Raw genomic sequence first — 23,803 nt, 5'->3', positions numbered from 1 at the left:
TCAAAGCCAAAGCATCTGAGCGTATCTGAGAACAAGTCTGTGATGGCAATAATTCTTCCACATCTGGCATTCTATATTCTAAGGTCCTTTTCAGCTGACATTCATATGCTATCCCATACATTAAGGCATAAGCACATTGACTGTGATGTTGTAGAAAAAGCACTGGATTTGAGGTCCAAACTCTGGTTCTGCTACTTATGTGACCTTGGGTAAGTCACCTAATCTTAGATTTACCTTCTGTAAACTGAGGTGATGGGACTATCTCTTCTAACTGTAAATCTGTGGTCTCTTCCCGTTCTGACATCCTATGTTCAAGAGGCTTTCCTGTGACATGGGATATGTATATGTGATTATGTCTGACTGCATGTACATCTCTAAAAACATTGTAAATATACATGTATGTATGTGGATATATGTGAGTCTATGAGTCTCAGGACATGGGCAGCTGTGTAGGAATATTTGTGTGCCCAGACCTATTGGGGATTGTGTCCCTGTTCTCCACCGCCTCCCCTCTCTCCCCCACCTAGGGCCTCTCTGGGTCACATCGACCTGGTCACATTCCAGGAACAACCTGCTGCTCTCCAGCCCTACTGAGAGTAGCCCAGAGGATCTGCCCAGAGCCCTAGAAGCGGAGGCCACTCAGTCAGAATAAACAGCTTTAATTCAGGACGTCTCATTACAGGAATTGCTTACATCTGATATAAATATACACGACATTTTCTTCGACTAAAAAAAGTTTGGGGGCGGGAGGGGAGGGGTAGTGGTTTGCAAATACTTATCACCTTCGGGCCTAGCGGAAAGAGCACTAGCTGGCCTGGGCCTCTGGAGACCTGGGTTCTAGTTCTGACTATGCCACCATGTTGCTGTGATATCCTCTAAAAATCACTTCCCCTTTCTAGGCATCAGTTTCCTCTTTGGTAAAATAAAGTGTTCACTTCAATGCAACAAACATGACTTACTATGATTACTTTGGTAAGGGACTGTGCTTGGGCACTGGGGACACACAGACAGACCAAATAACCTCTGCCTTCAAGGAGATTAAATTCTCCCAGGGGGTACAACCTGTACACAAATAAGTAAATACTACATATATACCAAGAAATCGAATGCATTTTCAATAGGGAGAGGACACCAGAGCCTAGGAGATAGGGAAAGGCCTTATATAGACCTTGGAACTAGAGCCAAGCTTGGAAGGAAAGGAATACAAGTATTCTCTACCAGTTGGAGGTTGGACTAAAATTCATATTCATTGTCAGGACACTTAGAGTGAGGTTCTTAGTCTCATTTTGTGTGTCATGGAGCCTTTGGGAAGTCTGTGGACCCTTCTCAGAATAGTGGATTTCAATTAAAAAAATAAAATACATGGGAAACCAATTATATTGAAATAGTTATTAAAACATATATATTTTAAAAATTGATGGGCCCCAGATCAAGAATTGCTGGTTGATAGGGGTCCCTAGGGTCCTGTATAGTTCTAATATTCTATGTTCTAATGCCCTTTCCAGCTTCAAGCTTTTCTGTTCTATCATTCCATGTTTAAGGTTTCTTTTAGCTCAAATATTCTATGGTCTAAAATTCTACGTTTTAAAGTTCTTCTCAGGTAAAAAAAAAATCTATTGTCTAATATCTTGTGCTCTAAAGTTCTTTCCACCTCTATAATAATATATACATATACACAGATGTGCACACACGTACACAATAAACACACGTGTGTGTGTATGTGTAAGTATGTTTAGGTCCTCTATTCTAGGCTCTAAGGCTACTATCGGTTATGAAATTATCTGAATCTACTAGATTCCAGGTCCCAGAGTTACGGGACTTTAACTTTGGATATCATAACCAACTTTGTCACATAGCCTCACCAACTTAGCTCCTTTATCTCCCCCCAACTTGTCAATATCTCCCAGCTAAGCCCATTCACTAAGAGGAGCAGACTTGCTCTGGGGAGGTGGAGGAGTTGGGGCCTCCCACATGAGGTAATAGTAGGGGCCAAGTTTGGGGAAGAAAGAGCTAAAGCCTGAGTCCCTGGACCTTCAGTCTGTTATTTGGCCTCCTAGGGAAAACCCTAGTCAGCAGGGGAAAAGATATCTCACACAGTCCAGAACCTCATACCCATCCTTACCCAGGCTTATGTCATGGACCAGGAAGCAGATGCTCTTGTTGATAGAGGTTTAGAGAGTCCTGATATTGGTCATGTAAGAGACCAGCCTGGAAGATATGATGCAATCCAGGAGTACTGCTTGGAGAGGAAGCAGAAGGTCACAAGGTGGAGGGACTTTCCCCCCTCTGTCCCAAAGTGCTCTTCCTCCACCTTCATTGATGTTGTTGGTCTTTCTTGGGATCATAGAACACAGAACATTCAGACTGGGAGGAACCTTAGAGATGATCTAATACAGCACCCTCACTTACAGAAAAAGGACCTGAAGTCCCAAAAGGAGATGTGACTTGCCTGAGATCCCATGACAAATTATGAGCAGAGCCAGGACTGGATAGGAGGAGGTCTCTGGGTCTCTTCCTAGGGCAGATTCCTGCTCTTGGGCTCTTCCTCCTCCATCATCATCAATACCACCATTCTTCATTCCTATGGAGTTAGGTCTTAGAGTTTCAGGGACCCAAGGGGCATTCAGCTCAGTGGAAGCTTCTTTCCAGTTCAAAAGGCAATGCGAGTCCCACCCCCACTCAGGATTCTCCTGGTGGCTCATTTTAGGTTTCAGGGTTGAACCTAAAAAAACTCAGAACCCCCTAAATAAACAAATCCAGGAGGGTTCTCTGCTGCAGGGTCTGCTTGGGCAGTACTTCCATCAGTGGAGAGTAGGAAAGTAAGCTGCTGCCCAGGGTCACTTCCTCAATTCTGGCTAACAGATAGCTAACTGTTGTCTCTGACATTCTTCTCCTGCAGAGTGGAGCCCTAGGAGGAATCGGTGCTCAATTCATTGAGCCACAGGGCTTTTCCAGGGAGGAAATGAAGGGTTAGACAGCGCCTCAAAGACAAAATCAGCTTTACAAGAAGGAGAAGTAGGTAGCCACCCTTCTGGTGAGAACTGGGGGCTACTGGGAAATCTCTCAGACTCCATAGGGGGAGAACATTCTGATCTGAGCACCTGTGGTAAAAAAGGATTCTTAGACACTTAAGATCCTGGAATAGCTTTGAAGTCTTTAGACAGTCAGTCAACACGCATATCTTACATCATTATTACATGCCAGGTACTGGCTCAGTGCTCCAGGTACAAATAAAGGCAAAAGCATGGTCCCTGCCTTCAAGCAGCTCCCATTCTAATGGAAGAAGCAACATGCAAATAATTGTATGTACAAGATAGATATTATGCCAATCTCAGAGGATAAACACTACCCATGGAGGAAGGGGCGAGCAGGGGCTGAGAAAGGTGGGATTTGAACTGAGTATTAAAGGAAACCAGTATATGAAGGTGAGAAGAGGGAACACTCCAGTGGTTGGTGGACAGTCATTGCAAAGGCATTGAGTTGGGAGGTGGGTTGTCCCATTTAAAAAGGAACAAAGTACCTGAGTGAGGATCTTGGGATGCAGGACTGGGAGTGGGGGAAACACCAAATCTAGGGAAGCGGGAATGGAAGAGGGGATGTGGATATTTCTAAATATGAACTCTACGATGTCTCCATTTTGTCAAAGCCCAAACTTGCTCAGAAACTCAGAGGAAGAACACAGGATCATGGAACCTTAGAGCAGGAAGGGATCCTAGACATTATCTAGTGCAGTCTGCTAACTCTACAGTTGGGAAAGTTAAGGCCCTAATTTATGACATGCTGGTAGTAATTAGGAGAGTCTGGATTTGAACCCAGGGCCTTTATACTTCACATATGGTGTTCTTTCTGATGGACCACACAATGAAATCCCCTTGTGACCCAGGAGGAACTTCTAGAAAGGTTACCAAATGAGTAAGATTTCCGGAGTTAGGGGCAAGGCATTATAACCCTCAAGAATTAGCTTTCAATAAATGAATCATTGGTTTTTTTTAGCAAGTTGGGACTGTGGCAAATTTAAAGGAGTTCAGCTGGTAACCAATTTACCCCCATGGTTTGACTTTTGCTCCCAGTATTCTCGAGAGAGATTCCAGGTGGTTGGGGAGGGGTTTTGATCTTTTTTTTCTTTTGTCCTGGACCCCTGTGGCAGTGTGATGAAGCCTAATGGCCCCAACTCAGAATAATGTAAAATGCACAAATTAAAATACACAGGATTACAATCATATTAAAATAAAGATGTAATTCTTTCTCCCATCCATATTCACCATACCCCTGAAGTCCACCCCTGTGGACTCCTGTGGGGTAGACACACCCTTGGTTTGGATGTAGTAAATGAGTGTTGGATTCAGTGTCAGAAGACCTGGGCTTGTATCCCAGATCTTACCTTTTAGCTGTATGGCTGTGATATACAAGTCTCTCCCCCCTCGTTGACAATTCTTTGTCTGTAAAATGAAGAGGTTTGACTAATTCACTTCCAGGTCTAAATTCTATAAAAGACACATTTAGTGAGTGTCCCACAGCATTCCTTCCCTTCATCAATGAAATGGGATTTTTTTGGGGGGGAAGTAGAGTTCATAGGTGCAGAGAATAAAACTAGCTCACATTTATGTATCACTTTAAGGTTTACAAAATGCTCTATATATTTTATCTCATATGTTCTTTACGACAATGCTGTGAGGTCAGTGCTATTATTATCCTCATTTTGCAGATAAGGAAACAGAGGCAGACAGAGTTACGTCTCTTGCCAAGGGTCATACAACTAATGTCTGAGGCAAGATTGGAACTCAGGTCTTTCTGACTCCAGATCCAGGACTCCATCTACTACACTGCCTTCATGCTATCTAAGGCATGACCTATCCAAGCTACAACTCAAAGGCTATATTGGAGAAGGAGGCCTCCTTCTCTCTTCCAAAGTACCCTCCACCTATACTGAACTCAAAGAGATGTCTCAGATTCAGGTTGAGTACATTCCAGATCAATCTCTGGGCCAAGTCCTTACCATTAATATAGGTGGAGCTCCCCAGGTTGAGTACAGTGTATCTGCTGGCTCTAAGATTCTACCCACACTGAGAAAGTGGAGGTAAGTCAGAGGTTCTAACTGGAGACCCTACTTGGAGTTGTCTCAGTGGTCTTCTCTCCTTTTATTCAAGTGGATAGAGGAGACACAAAGGAGACTCTAGTCTGGGGGCTACCGTCATCAGGCAAGACAGCCCTAAGTGGAAGCTAATGTTTAGGATGAAGGGAGGTGATGATATTTAGTGGAAGGAACCCCTGGTTGGGAGCCAGATCTGTGACCTTGGGCAAATCACTTCTCTGCATGTCAAAATCATCAGAAACGATTTGCATTTATTAATGACTTACTATGTTCATGGCACGGTGTTAAACCCTAGATAGAATTCCTTTCCTGCCACCGTTCCAGGCTGTTATAAAGCTCAGATGATAGATTAGATGGGAAAATACTTTTGAAAAGCTTTAAGTTCTATGCCAATATCAGGCACAGGGAACATTTTTATATATTCACCCTGAGCTGACCATGGATTGTACCTTTTCTATCTCTCTCCATTTGATGTATCTTTTTCTCTTCTGCTTGCTCCCTTCTTACTTGGATCCTTCTCCTTTCCCATCTCCACTCTTCCCCCCACCTTTCCCCCCAGTTCTTCCTTTCCTGTGTCCAAGGTCTATGGAGGCCTAGAGAGACTGTCCCCAGAAACTGAAAAACCAAGTAGGGAATGCCCAGAACTAAAGAGATAATTGCTAACTAACTACTGGGTCCCCAGGAAACACTTTTAAGAATAGGATTAAGTAGCTAAATCCTATGTCCATTTGTCCTGGTCACATGTGTCTCTAAGTATCTGATGACCTTAGTATCACAGGTTGCTCTCACCCTCTCAACTCCTCTATGAGGTAGGAAGGTCAGGCATTATTATCCCCATTTGATAGATGAAGAAACAAAGACCTAGACAGTTGAAGGAACTTGTCTGAGGTCACACATGGAGGCAGAAGTGGAATAGAGGTGGGTGCCTCATTCTGGAACCATCCTTAGGATATCATCAGAGTCCAAGTAGGGTCATAGGCTCCAGAGTTGGAAGGAGCATATCTGAGCTCTTATATGAGCTTAGAGTTAATCTGGGTCAACCTTTTATTTTACAGATGAGGAAACTTTTCATCTTCAGATAAGTGGAAACTTGACTAAGGTCACATAGGTAGTCAGGAGCAGAGTCCCAACTTGAACCCAAGGCCTATGACTCAAATTCTAGGACTTTTCTATGGCACCTCATTCAATGCCTTGGCCTCTTCTATGATGCTCTACCCTCCTGACTATGCCTGGGGCCTATCGGCCAGAACTCTGGAGCAGGGGATGATGGCATTATGGATGGAACCCTTGGAGCTCTTATGCATGCTGATGACCTCCCCACTGGTCTGGTCTGGCTCACTCCTGCGAAAGAGGCCCCGGACAGTGGCCTGGAAGCTGTTGGTCACAAAGCAGTAGACAATGGGATCCATGCAACTATTGAGGCTGCTGAGGGTGATGGTGACATGGTAGGCCACGAGATCTGCCTCTTTGGATATGGCTTGGGGGTGGAGAGAGATGGCCAGCTGATGAGCATGGAATGGTGTGAAGCATACCAGAAAGATGACGAGGACAGTAAGGAGTAGTTGTACTGCACGCATTCGCCGCTCACGGCTCTGATGCATTAGATTGGGCTTGGACAGCGCACACATGATTCTCCCTGTGAAAAAGGTGATGACTACCAGAGGCAGGAAGTATTCAAAGACTGTTAAGGCAAAGAGGCGGCAGCAGGAGCCTCCCTGGACTGCTACAGAAAGGACGGAGAAGGTCACTACCACGGCAAAGACCCAGATGAAGACACAGATGCCTTTGGTACAGCTGGGGTTCCTCCATTTTCGTGAGGCCTCCAGCTGCACAATGGCTAGGTAACGGTCCACACAAATGCAGGTGAGGAAGAGAATGGAGCAGTACATGTTCACAAAGTAGCTGAAGACATGCACAAGAGAACAGTTGAGGCAGTCTTGAGCCACGTAGTAGATAATGAACCTCGTGGGCAGGGACAGGCCCACCAACAGGTCCGTCACCACTAGGTTGATGGTGTAGATGATGGAAGTGGTCTTAGTCCTTGTGCGGAAGCAGAAGACATAGAGGGCCAGGCCATTGAGTGCCACACCAACAAGGAAGATGGTCCCATTGACAGCTAGCAGGGCCACCCACAGGCTGGGAAAGCTATCATGCAGTTTCTTGTCCAAGAGTGAGAAAGTATGAAGGAACTGGTTTTCTTCCATGCTGTTGTTGGCTGGGGTTGTAGCATTGGAACTGGCAAGGAGGGAGGACTCCTCAGGGGAGGAGGATGGCATGATGACAACCAGGACCTGAAAGGAAAGCGAGGAAATAGATAGGAATATCAACCCATGATGCATGGAACAGATATACCAAACCTAGTATGTGGCAAATAGGGTTTTATCCTAGGGTGCCAATTTTTTTTGGAGGATGGGGTGCTTCTTTAATAGCAAATATTATCTAGCCTATCAGTTTTCCTCTAGCCCATATATTATGTAGCATAGTTACCAACCCTTAGCACTCATTGCTGTGTTCTCTCTCTCAAGACTGTCTTTTCTCTCAACCTGCAAGATTGCTTTCCTGGCTCAAACTTCATCCCACCCCCCTCTCAATTGGTTTTGTCCATGGCAAAAAAGGTGGAATCACCATTAAAAAGCATTATGTTGGAATAGCTAGGTGGTACTGGCCAAGGAGTGACAAGAATCTGAATTCAAATCCAGTTTCAGATTAGTAAGTACTAGCTGTATGACCCTGGGCAAGTCACTTAATCCCAGCTGCCTCACAAAAAAAAGCATCCATTATGTCCAGCTGTCCTTTTTTTTTTTTTTTTTTTTTTTTTTACAGAGGAAGACACTGAAGCCCAGAATATGGAAGTGAATTGTCCAAGGTCACCCAGAGAATCATTGGTGGAGGTGGGACTAAAATCCAGACCTGATGACTCCTAGTTCAGTGAAAAAAATAGACCCAGTTACGGGTCTAGCAGGCAACCAACCTAGGCAAGGAACATAGGCTCATAGGAGTTCCTTAAAAATCATGGGGAATTCAGTGTGGTGCATGGGATGGGGGAGGGGGCAGGATTTGACATCAGTAAGACCTAAGTTCAAATATGACCTCTGAACCTTGCTGCCTCTTTGACCACAGACAACTGGCTTAACTTGTCCAAGTCTCAATTTCTGCATTTGTGAAATGGGGATAATAGCACCTGCCTTCCTAGGTTATTGTAAGGATCAAATGAGGTCACATTTGTAAAAAAAAAAAAAAAAAAAAAAAGCTTTTTGCTGACCCTAAAATCCTATAAGGATGCCAGCTGTTATTATCTTATTCAATGCCATGATTTACAGATGAGGAAACTGAGGTAGGAGGGGCTTAGGCAAAGTCATGTGGCAATTAAATGGCAGAACTGGTATCTGAACCCACAGCTTGACCCTAAATGCTGGGCCTTTTGCACAATTATGTAGCCTCGCTTACTGCTGCTGGTGGGATCCAAGAGGCACAGCTTGGCTCAAAACTCCTTTTTTCGGTGTCTCCAAAGCTTACCAGGTATATGGCCTTGAGCATGTACATCATCCCTCTAAGACTCAGTTTCCCTCTCTGTAAAATAGCGATAATAATTGCATTACCTCTCCCATTTGTTGGGAATAAATCTTAAAATACCAGATAAATGTGTTACAATTATTTTTCTCTTGATTCATCCCATCCTTCTCTGTTCAGTTCTTTTCTCTAGAACCATGAAATACTCTTAGGACTCTCTAGGATCATAAAACTCTCTAAACTCCAGAGCATTTATTCCAACCCTCAAAGAAATCCCCAGGATCCTAGTGTCTCATAAGCCAGTCCATCTCATTGTTGGACAGCTCCGATAGTTACCAAGTTTTCCTTTTGTTCAACCTCAGTTTAACTTCCACTTGGTCACCAGGTGGTGCAGTGGGGAGAGTCCTAGACCTGGAGATAGGAAGACCTGAGATCAGATCCTGCCTTAGATGCTTTCTTTTTGTGTGACCCTGAGTAAATCACATAAATCTCTGCCTGCCTCAATTTCTTCATCTGTAAAATGGGGATAAGATACCTCCCCTTCCCCCAGGAGAATGTGTTGTGAGAATCAAATGAAATCATAGTTGTAAAAAAAGCTTTGTAAACCCTAAAACGCTATATAAATATTATTACTACTACTGCTTCTGCCCTCTGGGGCCAAGCAGAAAAAATGTATCTCTAAAGAACTGATTTAATTGATATAATATCCATACCAAATGATGATACGATTTAAAATTCAAGTCCTCTTCATAACCCTGCCCCAAACTCCCACTACACAGATTTCACAAGTCAGGAAACTATGACCTCACAGGGATGGTGACTTGTCTAAGGCCACATAGCTTTTGTGGGGCCAAAATGAGACCACAGCTAAGGGCAATGACCATTCTGTTGTACTCTGCCCTGGTTGGGCCATGTGGAATATCATGTTCACGTTTGGGTGCCATATTTTAGGAGGGACATTGACAAACTGGAATTGGTCCAGGGAACCAAGATCAGGATGGAGAGGGGACTGGAAAGCATGCCATACAAGGATAACTTGAAGAAACTAAGAATGTTTAGTCTTAATAAGGCAAGAAATAGGAGAGAAACAATAGGGATAGCAATATTCTTGTACCTGAAAGGCTGTGAGGAAAAAGAGGAAGGATTAGAATTATTCTGCTTGGCCTCAGAGGGTAGAAAAAAGAACAGTACTGAAAAAAGAGCTGTACTGAATCAGATTCTCCTTTTCAATTTAATTCAGTTCAACAAATGTTTATAGCAATTGTTTCTGTTTTGGCCAGAAACCCTGAGGGTCTTCCTCTCCCAGATTGATTATTTTTTCATTTTTATTTTGACTAGGTAAAAGAGGCCACTCTGTCTAAGTTTTTACCCAACCTTAATCAATAAATGGGTGTTGCCTCAAACTGAGACCTGTTAAAGGCCTTAGCTTAAAAAAAGTCAAGGTGTTCCATAGCATCTGGGACCATTTCTAGTCATCCTGACCTGTATCTGACCACTGGACCCAAATGACTCAAGAGGAAAAAGTGAGTCTGGTGACTTTGCACAGCCTTCCCTCACTAAAAGCCAATATATTTGCATGTCATGATATTACCTTCCTGATGCCATGAACAAACAGCAACATTAAGCACCAGCTACAGGCACTGAGTGGCTAAGGTGCTGGGCACACTTGTAGGGGATACCCCCAGAGAGGATTCTTGTTGGGACAAGGCTCAGCCCAGGTGGTCTCTGAGCTCTCTGGGAGTCCAAAGGGATACACATGACTAGGGCTGAGCAGTGCAGAGGGCAGAGCAGACCTCTCCCAGATTCCGAGCTGACCTAGTCAGATGGAAAGAGAGTCTCAGCTGAGAAGAATCCAAGCCCATGTTCCCAGGCGGCCTGGGTGTCATTCAAATAAACACCAGGGCTTCCATCTTCTGGCCCCTAGCCCCTGGGCCAAAATCCCTGCAGCAGCTGGGCTTGAGGGTTGTCCAGTTCCCCCTTGCTTCTTCTTGGACCCTCCCACACTCCCCAGATTCTCTGCCTCCTTCCCAGGAATGGCTTTGAGTTCTGTTTATATTGCTGCCTGGTGGTGTTTAAGCTCCCTCCTGTGATCGCTTCTTTTATTTATAAACCAAGGGTTAAATCAGAGCCTTCATTTCTGCAGGGACCTGGCTGGCTCACTTCAGCCAAATAAGGAGTTTTCTTGCTTTTTCAGGGAGAAATCATAGAGGATGCTGGGGAGAGTGAAGCCAGAGTCTCCCCTGCCTTCCTCCCAGGAAAGACTGGTTGGGGAGGGGGAGAAAGGGAGGCAAATTCCCTAAAGAGGCAGCTATGGTGGTCCCCTCTGCTTTGCCCAAGTAGGTGGTCTTGGAAAATCATAGACTTAAATATGGAAGGGACCTCACAGGATATCACCTGCAACATAATTTACAACGATCAATACTAGTCTTTGCTAGAACACCTTCACTGTCAGGAAACTCACTACCTCTCCAAGGCAGTCCATTCCTTAAAAAGGCTTTATTGAGAGGGGAATGAGTGGGAGAGGGAAGGGGAAGGGGAAGGAATTTCATCCTTTCCCAAAGAGGGTGGGAGTCAGCTTTAGTGCCATTTCTTTTAGAAAACATCTCTGGATTCTCACTCTGAAGACCTGAATTGGAATCCTAGTCTGGCCATGCGAATTTGCAATTAGCCACTTCTCAGTGTCACCTAGAGGAACAATGGAGCTCATGAATGGGAAAATGTTTAGGACATATGAGAGCTATATATACGAGGGAGTGTGCTGGAGTAGCTGAAGTTGGTCTCAGAGTCAGAAGACCTTGGGTTTAAGACCCAGCTGCGCTGATACTTCACAGCTGTGGGACCTCTCAGTGCCCCCCGGCCAATTTTCTCTCAATTATTGAGCATTTGCTGACCTACTTTGGCAGAGTGAGTCTCTCCTTCATCCAGAGTCTCTTGCTTTGCAAGTCCAGTCCAAAATGAGGAGCAAGATGGTTGGAATTGTCAAATGGACTTGAATCTGAGTTCTGCCTTGAACGTGGCCTTGGACAATTTCCCTTAACTTATCTGGGCCAGTTTCCTCTCTAGATCGTCCCTCCCAGCTCTAACATTCCATGAGATGCAATGTAAACAGTTGTTTTTGCTATTACCATTGCTAATATTTTCATATCACTCCCTTGCTGAAGAACCTACAGTGGCTCCCTATTTCCTAACCCATGAAGTCCAAACTCCTCATTCTGGCATTCAAGCTCATGGTCTAACCTGAGCCAAGCTATCTCTCTTTATCTCCCACAATTTCTTTAGAAGGATATTTGACTCTAGCCAGGCTCATCTTGTCTCCTGCAATATATACGCTCATTTCTAACCCCTGGGTTTTTAATCATGCTATTCTCCTGGACCTCAGTTTCATCTTCTGTAAACTGAAGCTTGGGGTGTGTATAAAATATGTAATCTCTGTGGTCCCTTCCAGATCCTATACAGTTATCACTTCCACACAGCAGAGGTTAGGGGCATGGCACTCCCATGATCTGGAAAATCTGTGTAAAATTTTTTGGTTTTTCCCTTCATGCTAGCAAAGAAGTCTGAATTATTATGGTATTAAAATATAATATGTTGATATTGCACAATACTATGCATATATTTTATGCATTTCTGAGATTCTAAATGCTTTCTGTGTCATCTGCTGGCCTTTGTATGTTGTCTGCAGTTTCTGCAAAACTGTCCCCAAATTCCCATTTAAATTCTTATGCCAAGCCGAGATATTAGCAAAATCTTGACGGGGAAAGTTGCAATGTGGAAAGGATATGTGTATTCTATTAAAATACTTAACTCCCCCTTTCCTCCGAACCATCTCTTACCTGTTCTTCAAGGCCCAGTTTAAAATCACTTCCTCCAAGAAGTCTTCCCAGATTAACCCTCACCCACTAAGTGATCCTTCCAATCTTTAGCTGGTCAGTTGTACACCTCTCATGTTTGTTGACTTATTGTTTTGAATTTGCCTCTTTTCTTTTCTGTTCCATTGACAAGTCCCCAGAGACAGGGATCCTATCTTCTCCATCTCTTGTATATCCCCGTAGTACCTAATACAGAGTTGGGGTACACAATTTAATTTGATTTTGTATCTGTGTCTTATTCCCTAAATAGAATATAAGCTTCATGAAGCCATGGACCCAAACTTCCTAAACTTTCTACCACCTTTAGCACCAATCCCAAGCTCTGTATTTAGCAGGCAACTGAGAAATGACTGTTGAATGAATGAACAAGCATTTACCGAGCGCCTTGAAGTGCTCAATAAACGACAAAAGAGGTTCACAGACTCACAGAACATCAGTGTGAAGAGACCTTGGAAAACATCCCATAAAACTCTCTTATTTTACAGAGGTGGACATTGAGGAGCAAAGAACAAAGACTGATCCCAAACCACCTTGCTAACTATCTGTGACCAAGCCAGGCAAGATGACTAAGTAAGGCTCTCTCTCTCTCTCTCTCTGTCTCTCATCATTATACAGTACCACCTCTCATACCATCAAAGAATTTACAATTTCCCCAGGGGGGTTTAACAAGGATATGGATATCTATCTATCTATCTATCTATCTATCTATCTATCTATCTATCTATCTATCTATCTGAAGCTGAAAAGTAAGTCATCAAGTGTTTGTTGGGTAAAAAAAGATAAATCTTTCCTAGTCACTTAGCTGAGCCTTGACCCTGGTGAGAGATTGATTTCTGACCATGACACTAGGTCTTGATCCTGATGACAGGCAATCCTAACCATAGCCCCAGACAGAGCCCTGACTCCAGACCTAGTACTGACCTCAATCAAAGACTGAACCTTAACCATGACCACAGTTCCACAGACTGAGGAGCTCTGACCTTGATATGAAGGAGAAGGGAAGGAAATAAGCACCTATAAGTGCTTTGGGCAGATAGGTAGTGCAGTGGATAGAGCACCAGATCTAGAGTCAGGAAGACACATCTTCCTGAGTTTAAATCTGGTCTCAGACACTAACTGTGTGACCCTGGGCAAGTCACTTAATCCTGTTTGCCTCAGTTCCTCATCTATAAAATGAGTCAGAGAAGGAAATGGCAAACTGCTCCAGTATCTTTGTCAAGACAACTTCAAATGGCGTCATGAAGAGTCAGACAGGACTGAACAACAACATATGTGGATCTTACAAATATTACCTCATTTTATCTTCACAACAACCCTGGAAGGTAGGTGCTATTATCATCCCTATTTTACAGGTGAAGAAACTGAGGCAGGCAGAAGTTAAGTGACTTTCCCAGGGGTCACAAATCTGGTCTGAGGCCTGATTACAGACCCAGGGTTCTATCACCTCACCACTTAGCTGCCTGTAAAAAGCAGAGACTTTAACCAGTCACAAACTGAGCCCTAACATGGACCAAATCAAGCCCAGTCTCTTTCTGTCTTCATCTCTCTGCATCTTTCTCTATGGATATCTCTCCCAGTACCTCTCTCTGAGTTTCCACCTCTATCTCTGAGTGTATCTCCCTCTGTGTGTCTCTCTCTTCTACCCTATCTCCCTTCCCAAGTCTCTAAATATAGCCTTGGTATTGGCATTTGGGGAAAGTGAAAGGGGAATTTGCCATCCCGTTGTTGGGAGTCCAGAACTGCTTCCCAGGCGCTTGGTTGCTTGCCAAAGCTTGTCTGAGATTTACGATGTGTTAGAAATGCCTCTTCTTCATGGTCTTCACCAGCTCCCTCCCTTTTGGGGGCAGTTTCTCTCAGTTTTAGGGTATGCTTAATGAAGATATTCTTAATCAACCATGTAGCACTGTCTCTAGTTGTCCTGATCTGTATCTGGCCACTGGACCCAGATGGCTCTGGAGGAGAAAATGAGGCTGGTGACTTTGCACAGCCCTCCCTCACTTTAATCCAATTCACTTGCAAGTTATGGCGTCACCTTCCAGATGTCATTGTCCTCTTCAAGAATGAAGGACAAACAAGCACCAACCAACCAAACATAGGGAGTTTTAAGAAGCTTGAGTGATAGGTGAGGGAAGAGAACAGAAGAGTTGGGGGAACCCCCAGTCTGAAAAGGAAGACCAAGACCTGTTGTAAAGGACTGAAGTCTCTTCTTAGTCTGAAGAGGTGACATAGCTTCTGAGCTCTAGGTGTTCTGGTCTGATGAAGGGACATGGTCCTTGGTCTAAAGGAGAAATTCTGCCCTAGTTCTCAAGGACTCCCTCCTCCATCTCCAAGTGTAATGGTCATCTCTAACTGGATGTTCCACTAACTCAACTATCCAAAACTAAATTCATCATCTTCCCACCAAACCTGACACTTCTAATTTCTCTGCTTTTCTAGAATGGAGGAGAGACAGCGTGGGTAGAGTGCTGAACTTGAAGTTAGGAAGACTCTTGCCTTTTATCCTTACAATCTGTATGACTCTGTGTTTCCACGCTGTCATCTATAATGAGGCTAGACTAGACAGACTCTAAGATCCATCCTTTCACAGCCCTAAACTTATCACTATCTATGCACCTAAGATTCTAGGATCCTCCCTGTGACTCACACCTCAGAGTTATCTTTGAATCTCTTCCTTACTCTCTATATCCAATTAGTTACTGAGTAAAAGAAAGAGTGGTGAGTTGGAAAGATCACTGGTTGTGGAGTCAGAAAAACTGGGTTCAAATCCAGATTACACCACTTCCTCCCTGTGTGATGCTGGGCAAGTCACAAACCCCTCTGAGATTGGTCCAAGATGAATTTCTTCATCTGTAAAATGAAGTGGTGGGATTTCATGGCCTCTAAGTTTCTTTCTAGCTCTAAATCTATGACCCTGTGATCCTTATTACACTATACTGTGTATTTTTTTTTATTTTTTGGATCTGTGAATTCATTGCTGTATGGAGTTCACTGGTGAAAAAGTACCACCCCACCCCCAACTCTCCATGAATGTAGATCTGCAACCATTTGGTCTGCATATTATGATTTTAGGAAATTAGCTAGGACGTTGAAAGGTACTTGCCCAGATTACAAAGCCAAAACGTGTAGGAAGGGGGACTCAAGCCCTCTACTCACTGGCCCATGCTTCTCATTTATATCATACTATTCTTGTATATCATCCCTCTTTCCCTAGTCCAGGGGTGGGGAATCTGCGGCCTTGAGGCCTAAAAGTGTCTTCTAGGTCCTTGAGTGCATTCTTTTGACTGAGTCCAAGTTTTATAGAATAAATCCTTTTATTAAGGAGATTTGTTCTGTGAAGTTTGGATTCAGTCAAAGGGCCACATTTGAAGTCCTAGAAAGTCACATGTTGCCTTGAGGTTGCTACTATAGCCCTGCTATAGTCTGATTGGAAAAAACACAGCCTCTGTCTTTTGGACTTCTCACAACTCAGATGGGACCTGAGTCCCTTTCTGGTTTCCCAAAGTGCCCACGCAGCCTTGTTGAAAGAGAAAAGTCAGAACCTGTGGCTCGAGGCCAGTTGGCCATAGGCCCAGCCAAGGAATAGACTGATTTCATGGTTCCTGAAACGCCCAACATTGTTGGTGCTCCCTGATGCAAATATAGTCTAGAATAAACAAATTTCAAGCAGGGGCTCTGGTTGGCCCCTACCCAGGACTTATCAGTAAGAGAATTAGGAGGGATTTGAAGACCACATGGCCTGGGATGTGGGATGCCAAGAAGGTCTTGCAGGCCCTAAATACTTAACCTCTAAAGGAAAGAGCTCTAGTCCCACATAGATCACTAACTTGCTGTATGACCTTCAGTAAATCACCTCTCTGGGCCTCAGTTTCCACATCCATAAAGGGAAGGGGTTATATTGGAGGATTACTAAATTCCCTTCCAGGTATAATATTGTATCAGTCCATGAGAAATTCTTTCCCACAGAGATGTTGGGGACTGAATGTGCTCCCTTCTTTAGGGAGATTAGTATTTTGTAATGGTGGTATGGGAAGGATAATGTTTAGCCCAAAGGGATAAAAAACATGAATGGTAAAATTTCAAGAAGAATGATAGACTTTATCAAGCAAATATTCTCATAGCCCAGAAGCCTCTAAATTTGTTGCCAGTGACCTAATAGCCAGAGGCTGGACTGGGATGTTTGAAAAGTGCTCTTGAAGTACCCAAGCAAAACGGTTTATGTCCTTTTTCTCTCTAGAACAAGACTGCAGGGACTTCCAAAAAGTACCGACGATATGCTGGGTGCTTTATAGATTGGCCCACTCCCTGACTATGCCTGACTCTTCCATGCTACAAACTATCTTTTCTCCTTTGGAAAAGTGTTTGGGGAGGGGGGCACCTGGGAAAATTGGTAGGGGAATGACTCAGGTCCCAACTGGGTTGTGAGATGCCTGAAGGATAGGGGGTGTGTTTTCTTCTCCCCCCCCCACCCCCCTGCTTAAATCTTGATCCTTCTTAAACTCTCATACCCTCTGATAAAAATCTTAGAAACTGCAAGATGTTGGGAGCTGGAAGGACTCTTGGGACAAAGAACACAGAATGTCAGACATGGAAGATTCCTCATAACATATTGTTAGAGATCAAAGGAACTTTAGAACATAGAATTTAGAATGTTATTGTGGGAAGGGACTTATTATGTTAAAATATAAAATTTTAGACAGTGCAGGAATCTTAAAAGGTAAAATGTCAGAGTTGGAAGGAACCTCAGAATATTAGGAATAACCTTAGAATGTCAGGACTGAATGGGATCTTAGTGTCATTTAGTCCAATACCCTCATTTTACAGTTGAGGATACTAAGTTCCAAAGGAGAAAACTGATATAATCAAGGCCACACAGCTAGTTAATGGCTAAGCCAGGTCTAAGCATTTTCAGGAGAAGTGGATTCTAGTCCAATCTCTACCTCTTCCTAAGAAGTGTGACCCTGAGCCAATCACCTCACTTGTTCAAGCTTTAACTTTCTCATTTGTGACATGTGGATATTGAGAAGGAAAGGAACATGACAAATGCTGGAGGGACTATGGAAAAACAGGCGCATTAATGCACTGTTAGCGGAGCTGAGATCACAGTCCAACCACTCTGGACAGCAATTTGAAATTCTACCTCAAAAGCTCTTGAACTGTGTATACCCTTCAACCCAGGGATACCTAGAGTTATACCCCTAAAGAGATCAAAAAAAGAGGAAAAGAACCATATATACAAAAATATTCATAGCAGCTTTGTGTGTGTGTGTGTGTGTGTGTGTGTGTGTGTGTGTGTCAGTAAGGAATTGGAAACTAAGGGGATGCCCATCTATCAGGGGATGCCCATCCATCGGGGCATGGCTAAACAAGTTATGGCATATAAATGTGACAGAATACTACTTTGCTGTAAGAAATGATGATGGGGAGGATTTCAGAAAAACATGGGAAGACTTATGTATGCAAAGTGAAATGAGCAGAATCAAGAAAAAAATTTATACAATAACAAAATATTGTAAAGATAAACAATTTTGAAAGACTCTGATCAACACAATCACCAATAACAATTCCAGAGGACTTATGATGAAACATGCTCTAGATGGAGAGCTGACAGACACTGAAAATTGGGATGGGAATTGGAAAGTCAAGCATATTTTCTTCTCCTTGCTTTTTCATTCTTTTTTTTTTTTTAAGAACATGGTTGACGTCTTCCTGTTTTATATGTTAGCCAATCTGATAGGTGTGATGTAGTCCCTCAGAGTTGTTTTGCTTTGCATCTCTCTAATCAATAGTGATTCCAAGCATTTTTTTGAAAACAAATAAATTAATTAAAAGAAGAAAAAACAAATTAAAACAGTTCAATATAACAAAAAACATGGTTAATATAGGAATTTGTTTTGCATGACTATACATATTTGTAATGAGTTTTGTTTTTCTTGCCTTCTCCGTGAATAGGAATGCGAGAGAGATCTTAGAACAGAAAATAAATTAATGAATTTTTTTTTTAAAGTGAAGACTTTTTGAGAGGAGCATTTCAGGTGCCAGCACTTGGGTACTTAGGAATCTCAGGTATGTCCACACATCACCACCCCATTGGTTAAGAGTCTAGTCATTTTTCTGAGCTCCTAGAGTCAGAAAAAGCCAAGACTGGAAAGATGAGGTTCCCATAGCAAGCAGGACAGACTTACGTAATACAAGTAAGTACTTTTTGACAATCTTACAATGTGAGAGGCTGCTCTACACAAAGACAAGGAGTCAGGAGGAGGGAAGAGAGGAAAGAAGAAAGGAGAATATAAGGTGACTATTTAGACTATATAGTGTAGTGTAGTCTATTGTAAAGAGCACTGGACTTTAAGTCAGGAGAAATCTAGTTCTGATATTTCATAGCTATGACCCCAGAAAAGAGGTTGCAGAACCTCTCTGACCCTCAGTTTTCTCATCTACAAAATGGGGCAACAATATTTGAGCTGTCTACCTCACGGAATTGTTATGAAGAAAATGCTTTCGATATATGTACAGATGCAAAGAAATGTGAATTAGCATTACTATCTTACCAGAGAATCTCAGAACTAGAAGTGACTTCAGAAGCATGTAGTCCAAGGTCCTCTCCACAATGTCAATGACAAGTCACTCAGTCTTTCCCCCTCCTCTCCCTTCCCCACTCCCAACTGATTATTTTTCTCTGTCTAGTGGTACAGTGAGCCCTTGGATGTGAAATCAGAAGACCTGGTTTTCTGATCCAGTTCTGCTTCTGGATTTGATTCAAGATCTTGGGCAATTCACTTCCTCATCCTGAGTCTCAACTTCTCTCTCTTTCCAATGGAGGGAATAGTTCCTACCTCAGTCATCTTCCAGAGTTGTTGTGTATAACTATTTAGGTAACGGATGAGAAAGGGTCTTGAAAAGTACAAAGTTCATCATAAATTTGAAGGACTATTGTTATTGCAATGACCTGAAATGTTTATCTGTAACCAGGAGCTCATCCAAAAAGAAAACACATACAGACATAGCATCACTAGGACCAATGGTCTGTATGCTACGATTAGAGGGTGGTAGTCACCTCCTTGTTTCCTTTTAAAAAGAGACCTTAGAACATAGGTGTCAAATATGAGGCCCCCATGAAACTCCCAAGTTTCTGGAACCAGATTAAAATGTAATTGGGAAATGTTTAGCAAAAGAAATAAAAACACAATAAAGCATAGATAATTCTAATATGTGGTTTTCTAATATGTAGGCAATTAGGTGGCACAGTGAATAAAGTCCTAGGCCTGGAGTCAGGAAGACCTGAGTTCAAATGTGACCTCAGACACTTAGTAGCTGTGTGACCCTTAGTAGTTACCTAATCTTGTTTGCCTCAGTTTTCTCATCTATAAAATGAGCTTGAAAAGAAAGTGGCAAACCACTCTAGGCTCTTTGCCAAAGACAAAACAAAACAAAACCCAAATGGGTCACCAAGAGTTGGATATAACTGAAATATTAGCAAATTTAATTAGCAATTCTCTCTTAACAGATCCTGCCCCACTCCCTCCCTCAGAGTTAATAGTGACATCAAGGTATTCCAGGGTCTCTTCTCAGAGGGCCAAAGACCTGGGATCTTTTCCCCCTTGGGGACTTATATTCCATTACTCCACACAACTGAATTAGTCTTTAAAAGTTTGTTTTGAGGGCTCCTTATGGAATGGCTAGTTAGAGATCTAACTTACCTGCTACTAAGGTACTGAGGGACATGGTGAGACAGTGGTAAGCATGCTGGATTGGAAGTCAGAGGTTCTGGGTTTGAAAATCTCAGCATCATTACTTGCGTGCCCTACCAAGGACAGATAGCAGAGACTGGAACCTAAGGCCCTCTATCCAAATGCAGCACTTGGTCCAACTCAGTGAAGGTAAATAATGAAACAATCCCATTTACTTGGATGAGATTGCTGTGGAGACACTGGAGCCCTGGCCCACTAAGTCACGAGCAGAGATGATACTGACATACGGTGCTGAAGGATGTTTATTTCCTTGGCCTGTTGAACCAGCTACTGAGAAAGAAACCATAATCTTTCATGTCTGGGCTACTGGGACAGAGCTCTGCCTTTTGCTTTGAATGCCTTGTGATGTATGTGGGGATATGTTTTAAATCTGGTGCAGGCTTAAGGTGTCCAACTAGGATCATCTGGAGGATTTGCTTCCTATTGGTTATTCCTGACAGCTTAGTTGGAGTTCAATGACTTTCTCCTCCTAGAAAGGCCTTACCATCAGAGGGTTGGGGCTATGTATGAATTGGGACAGAGGTGGAGAGGGAAAGAGGAGATGGGTCATAGAACTTAGAGCTAGAAAGAACCTTATAGATGATTCTAGACCAAGTCCCTCATTTTACAGGGGAGGAAACTGCTGACAAGTGACTTGCTCAAGATCATAGAATTAATAAGTTAGTAGCATAGATGCTTTTGGACCTAAGGGTTGCCAGCGAAGGAATTTTATAAGTCGCCATGTGTGGAGCATCTAAGGGTCCTAATTTTTATGAAGAGAGGCAGGAGAAAGCCAAGAAAACAAGTCTCCTGGAGTTAAATAGCCCTCATAACTCACTATTGACTCATGCTTTACAGCTTTGGAAAAGGACGGCGTCTATGTCTGGTGAGAAGACATTAAGGGCTGACATTACTTTCCTGAAGGGGACTAGAATTTTGGTTGGATCATAATACTCCTGACTATGAGCCTTGATTTTTTTTTTGTTGCTGCCTCCTGTACAATTTTATGAACCTCTGTCCCCAGTTCTTCAGGGGACAGATCTAATCCCTTAAATCTATTCATCACTTCTACCTCATATTCATAAGGGATGTTATTTAGATTATACCTATGTGAGCTGATGGTTTCCCCTACTTTCTTCAACTTAAGCCTGAATTTCGCAATAAGAAGGTCATAATATGAGTCACAGTCAGCTCCAGGTATTATTTTAACTGACTCTATAGACTGCATAACTGACCTTTGACTGCAAAGTATATAATCAATATGAATTCAGTATTGACCATCTGGGGATGTCCATGTGTAGAGCTGCCTTTTGGGTTACTGAAAAAGAGATCTCTTCAAGAAATCAGAGATATTAAGAGAACATTTCATGTAAAAATGGGCATGACAAAAACAACAATGGTAAGAAATTAACAGAAGTAGAAGAGATTAAAAAGAGGTGGCAAGAATACACAAAAGAACTAACTATACAAGGCAAATCTTAGCATCATGGATAACCATGATTTTGTGGTTACGGACCTAGAGCCAGACACCCTGGAGAATGAAGCCAAGTGGGCCTTAGGAAGCATTGCTAGCAATAAGGCTAGTAGAGGTGACAGAATTTCAGCTGAGTTATTTAAAATCCTAAAAGATGATACTATTAAGGTGCTGGTTTCAGCAGGCCTGCAAATTTGAAAAACTCAACAATGGTCATTATATTGGAAAAGATCAGTTTATGTCCCAGTCATAAAGAAGGGCAATGCCAAGGAATGCTCAGATCACCTAATAATTGCACTCATTTCACACACCAACAAGGTTATGCCTACGATTCCGCAAGCTAGTCTTTATAACAACATGTGAACTGAGAATTACCAGAAGAACAGGTTGGTTTTTGAAGTGGCAGAGGAACAATAGGACAAACTGCCAATATTGGCTGGATTATGGAGAAAGCAAGGGAGTTCCAGAAAAGCATCTACTTCTGCTTCACTGACTACACTAAAGCTCTTGGGCAGCTAGGTGGATAGAGTGTGGGCCCTGGAGTCAGGAAGACTCATTTTCCTGAGTTCAAATCTGGCCTCAGACACTTACTAGCTGTGTGACCCTGGGCAAGTCACTTAACCCTTTTTGCCTCTGTTTCCTGAGCTGGAAAAGGAAATGATAAACCATTCCAGCATCTTTGCCAAGAAAACTCCAAATGGGGTCACGAAGAGTCAGACACAACTGAAAATGACTGAACAACAAAAGCAGACTTTGTGAATCACAACAAAATGTAGTAAGTCCTCAAAGAATTGAGAGTATCAGATCATCTTACTTGTCTCCTGAGAAACTGAATGTGGGCCGAAAAGCAACAGTTATAACGAAAAATTGAACAACTTATTGGTTTAAGATTTGAAAAGGAGTACAACAAGGCTGTATGTTGTCATCATAAGAAATGCCAGGCTAGATGGATGAAAAGCTGAAATTAAGGTTGCCAGGAGAAATATCAACAATCTCAAATATGCAGATGATAACCAGTTTGATGGCAGAAAGTGAAGAAAAATTAAAAAGCCTCTTGATGCGGGTGAAAGAGGAGAGTGTAAAAGCTGACTGGAAACCTAACATAAAAAAATTAAGATCTTGGCAACTGGTCCCATCAGGTCCTAGCAAATATAGGGAGAAGAAATGGAAAAGTGTCAGATTTTATATTCTTGGACTCAAAGATCACTGCAGATGGTAACTGCAACCATGAAATTAAAAGATGCTTGCTCCTTGGAAGGAAATCTATGGCAAATTTGGACAGCATACTAAAAAGTAGAGACATCACCTTGCTGACAAAGGTCTATGTGGTCAAAGTTATGGTTTTACCAGTAGCAATGTATGGCTGACAAAGTTGGATTATAAAGAAAGTTGAGCACCACAGAACTGATGCTCGAATTTTGAATTGTGGTGCCAGAGAAGACTTTTGGGGGTTTCTTGAACAGCAAGGAGATCAAATCAGTCAATACCTAAGGAAACTAATTATTTAAATTTTGATTTGATTTGAAATTATTAATTCATTTAATAATTTGACCTTCATTGGAAGGTCAAATACTGAAGCTTAAATACTTTGGTCACATAATGAGAAGATGGTACTCCTTGGAAAAGACCCAGATGTCAGGAAAGATTGAAGGGAAAAAGAGAAGGGAATGGCAGAAGGTGAGATAGATAGTGTCATGGAAACAATGAACATAAACCTGGACAGACTGAGAGATCGTAGAGGATAGAAAGGCCTGGTATGCTATGGTCCATGGGTCAAGAAGAGTTGGACATGACTGAATGACTGAACAAAAACACAGTGAGCCTTTATGGCCTTCAGAGAAGCTATCTTCAGTATACGTCTCCTCTTTCCTTTTCTTTCTCTCACTGTCCCCCACCAGTGTATGATACCCAGGACCCCTAGAGAAGATGATAAAACCCCCATTTTTTTTTTACAAAACACTTTTGCATATACGATCTCATAGCAAATCTATAAGGTAGATAGAGAAGTATTATTATTCCCATTTTACAAATGAAGAGACACAAGCCCAGATGGATAAACTGACTTTCCTCAAAATTGGGTGACTATAATCGGTAGAATGTGTACTCAAAACTAGATCTTCTGAAAGAGAAG

The 23,803-nt window shown here is 42.6% G+C and overlaps 1 protein-coding gene across 3 annotated transcripts in view; it reads right to left on the bottom strand.

The window, feature by feature from the left end:
- Nucleotides 1-643: 643 nt before the first annotated feature.
- GPR20 (G protein-coupled receptor 20) overlaps nt 644-23,803 on the bottom strand; it is a 41,836-nt gene continuing 18,676 nt past the window's right edge. For all 3 annotated transcript variants that reach the window (XM_072602943.1, XM_072602941.1, XM_072602942.1), the window contains exon 2: nt 644-7,383. In XM_072602943.1, coding sequence (XP_072459044.1) covers nt 6,316-7,368 — 1,053 coding nt within the window. In that variant the 5' untranslated portion in view covers nt 7,369-7,383 and the 3' untranslated portion in view covers nt 644-6,315. The remainder of the gene's footprint in view (nt 7,384-23,803) is intronic.

Source organism: Notamacropus eugenii, chromosome 4 (genome assembly GCF_028372415.1).
Source record: "Notamacropus eugenii isolate mMacEug1 chromosome 4, mMacEug1.pri_v2, whole genome shotgun sequence".
NCBI lineage: Eukaryota > Metazoa > Chordata > Mammalia > Diprotodontia > Macropodidae > Notamacropus > Notamacropus eugenii.
The sequence above is the reverse complement of the archived record's forward strand: the minus strand, read 5'-3'. Positions and strand labels throughout refer to the sequence as shown.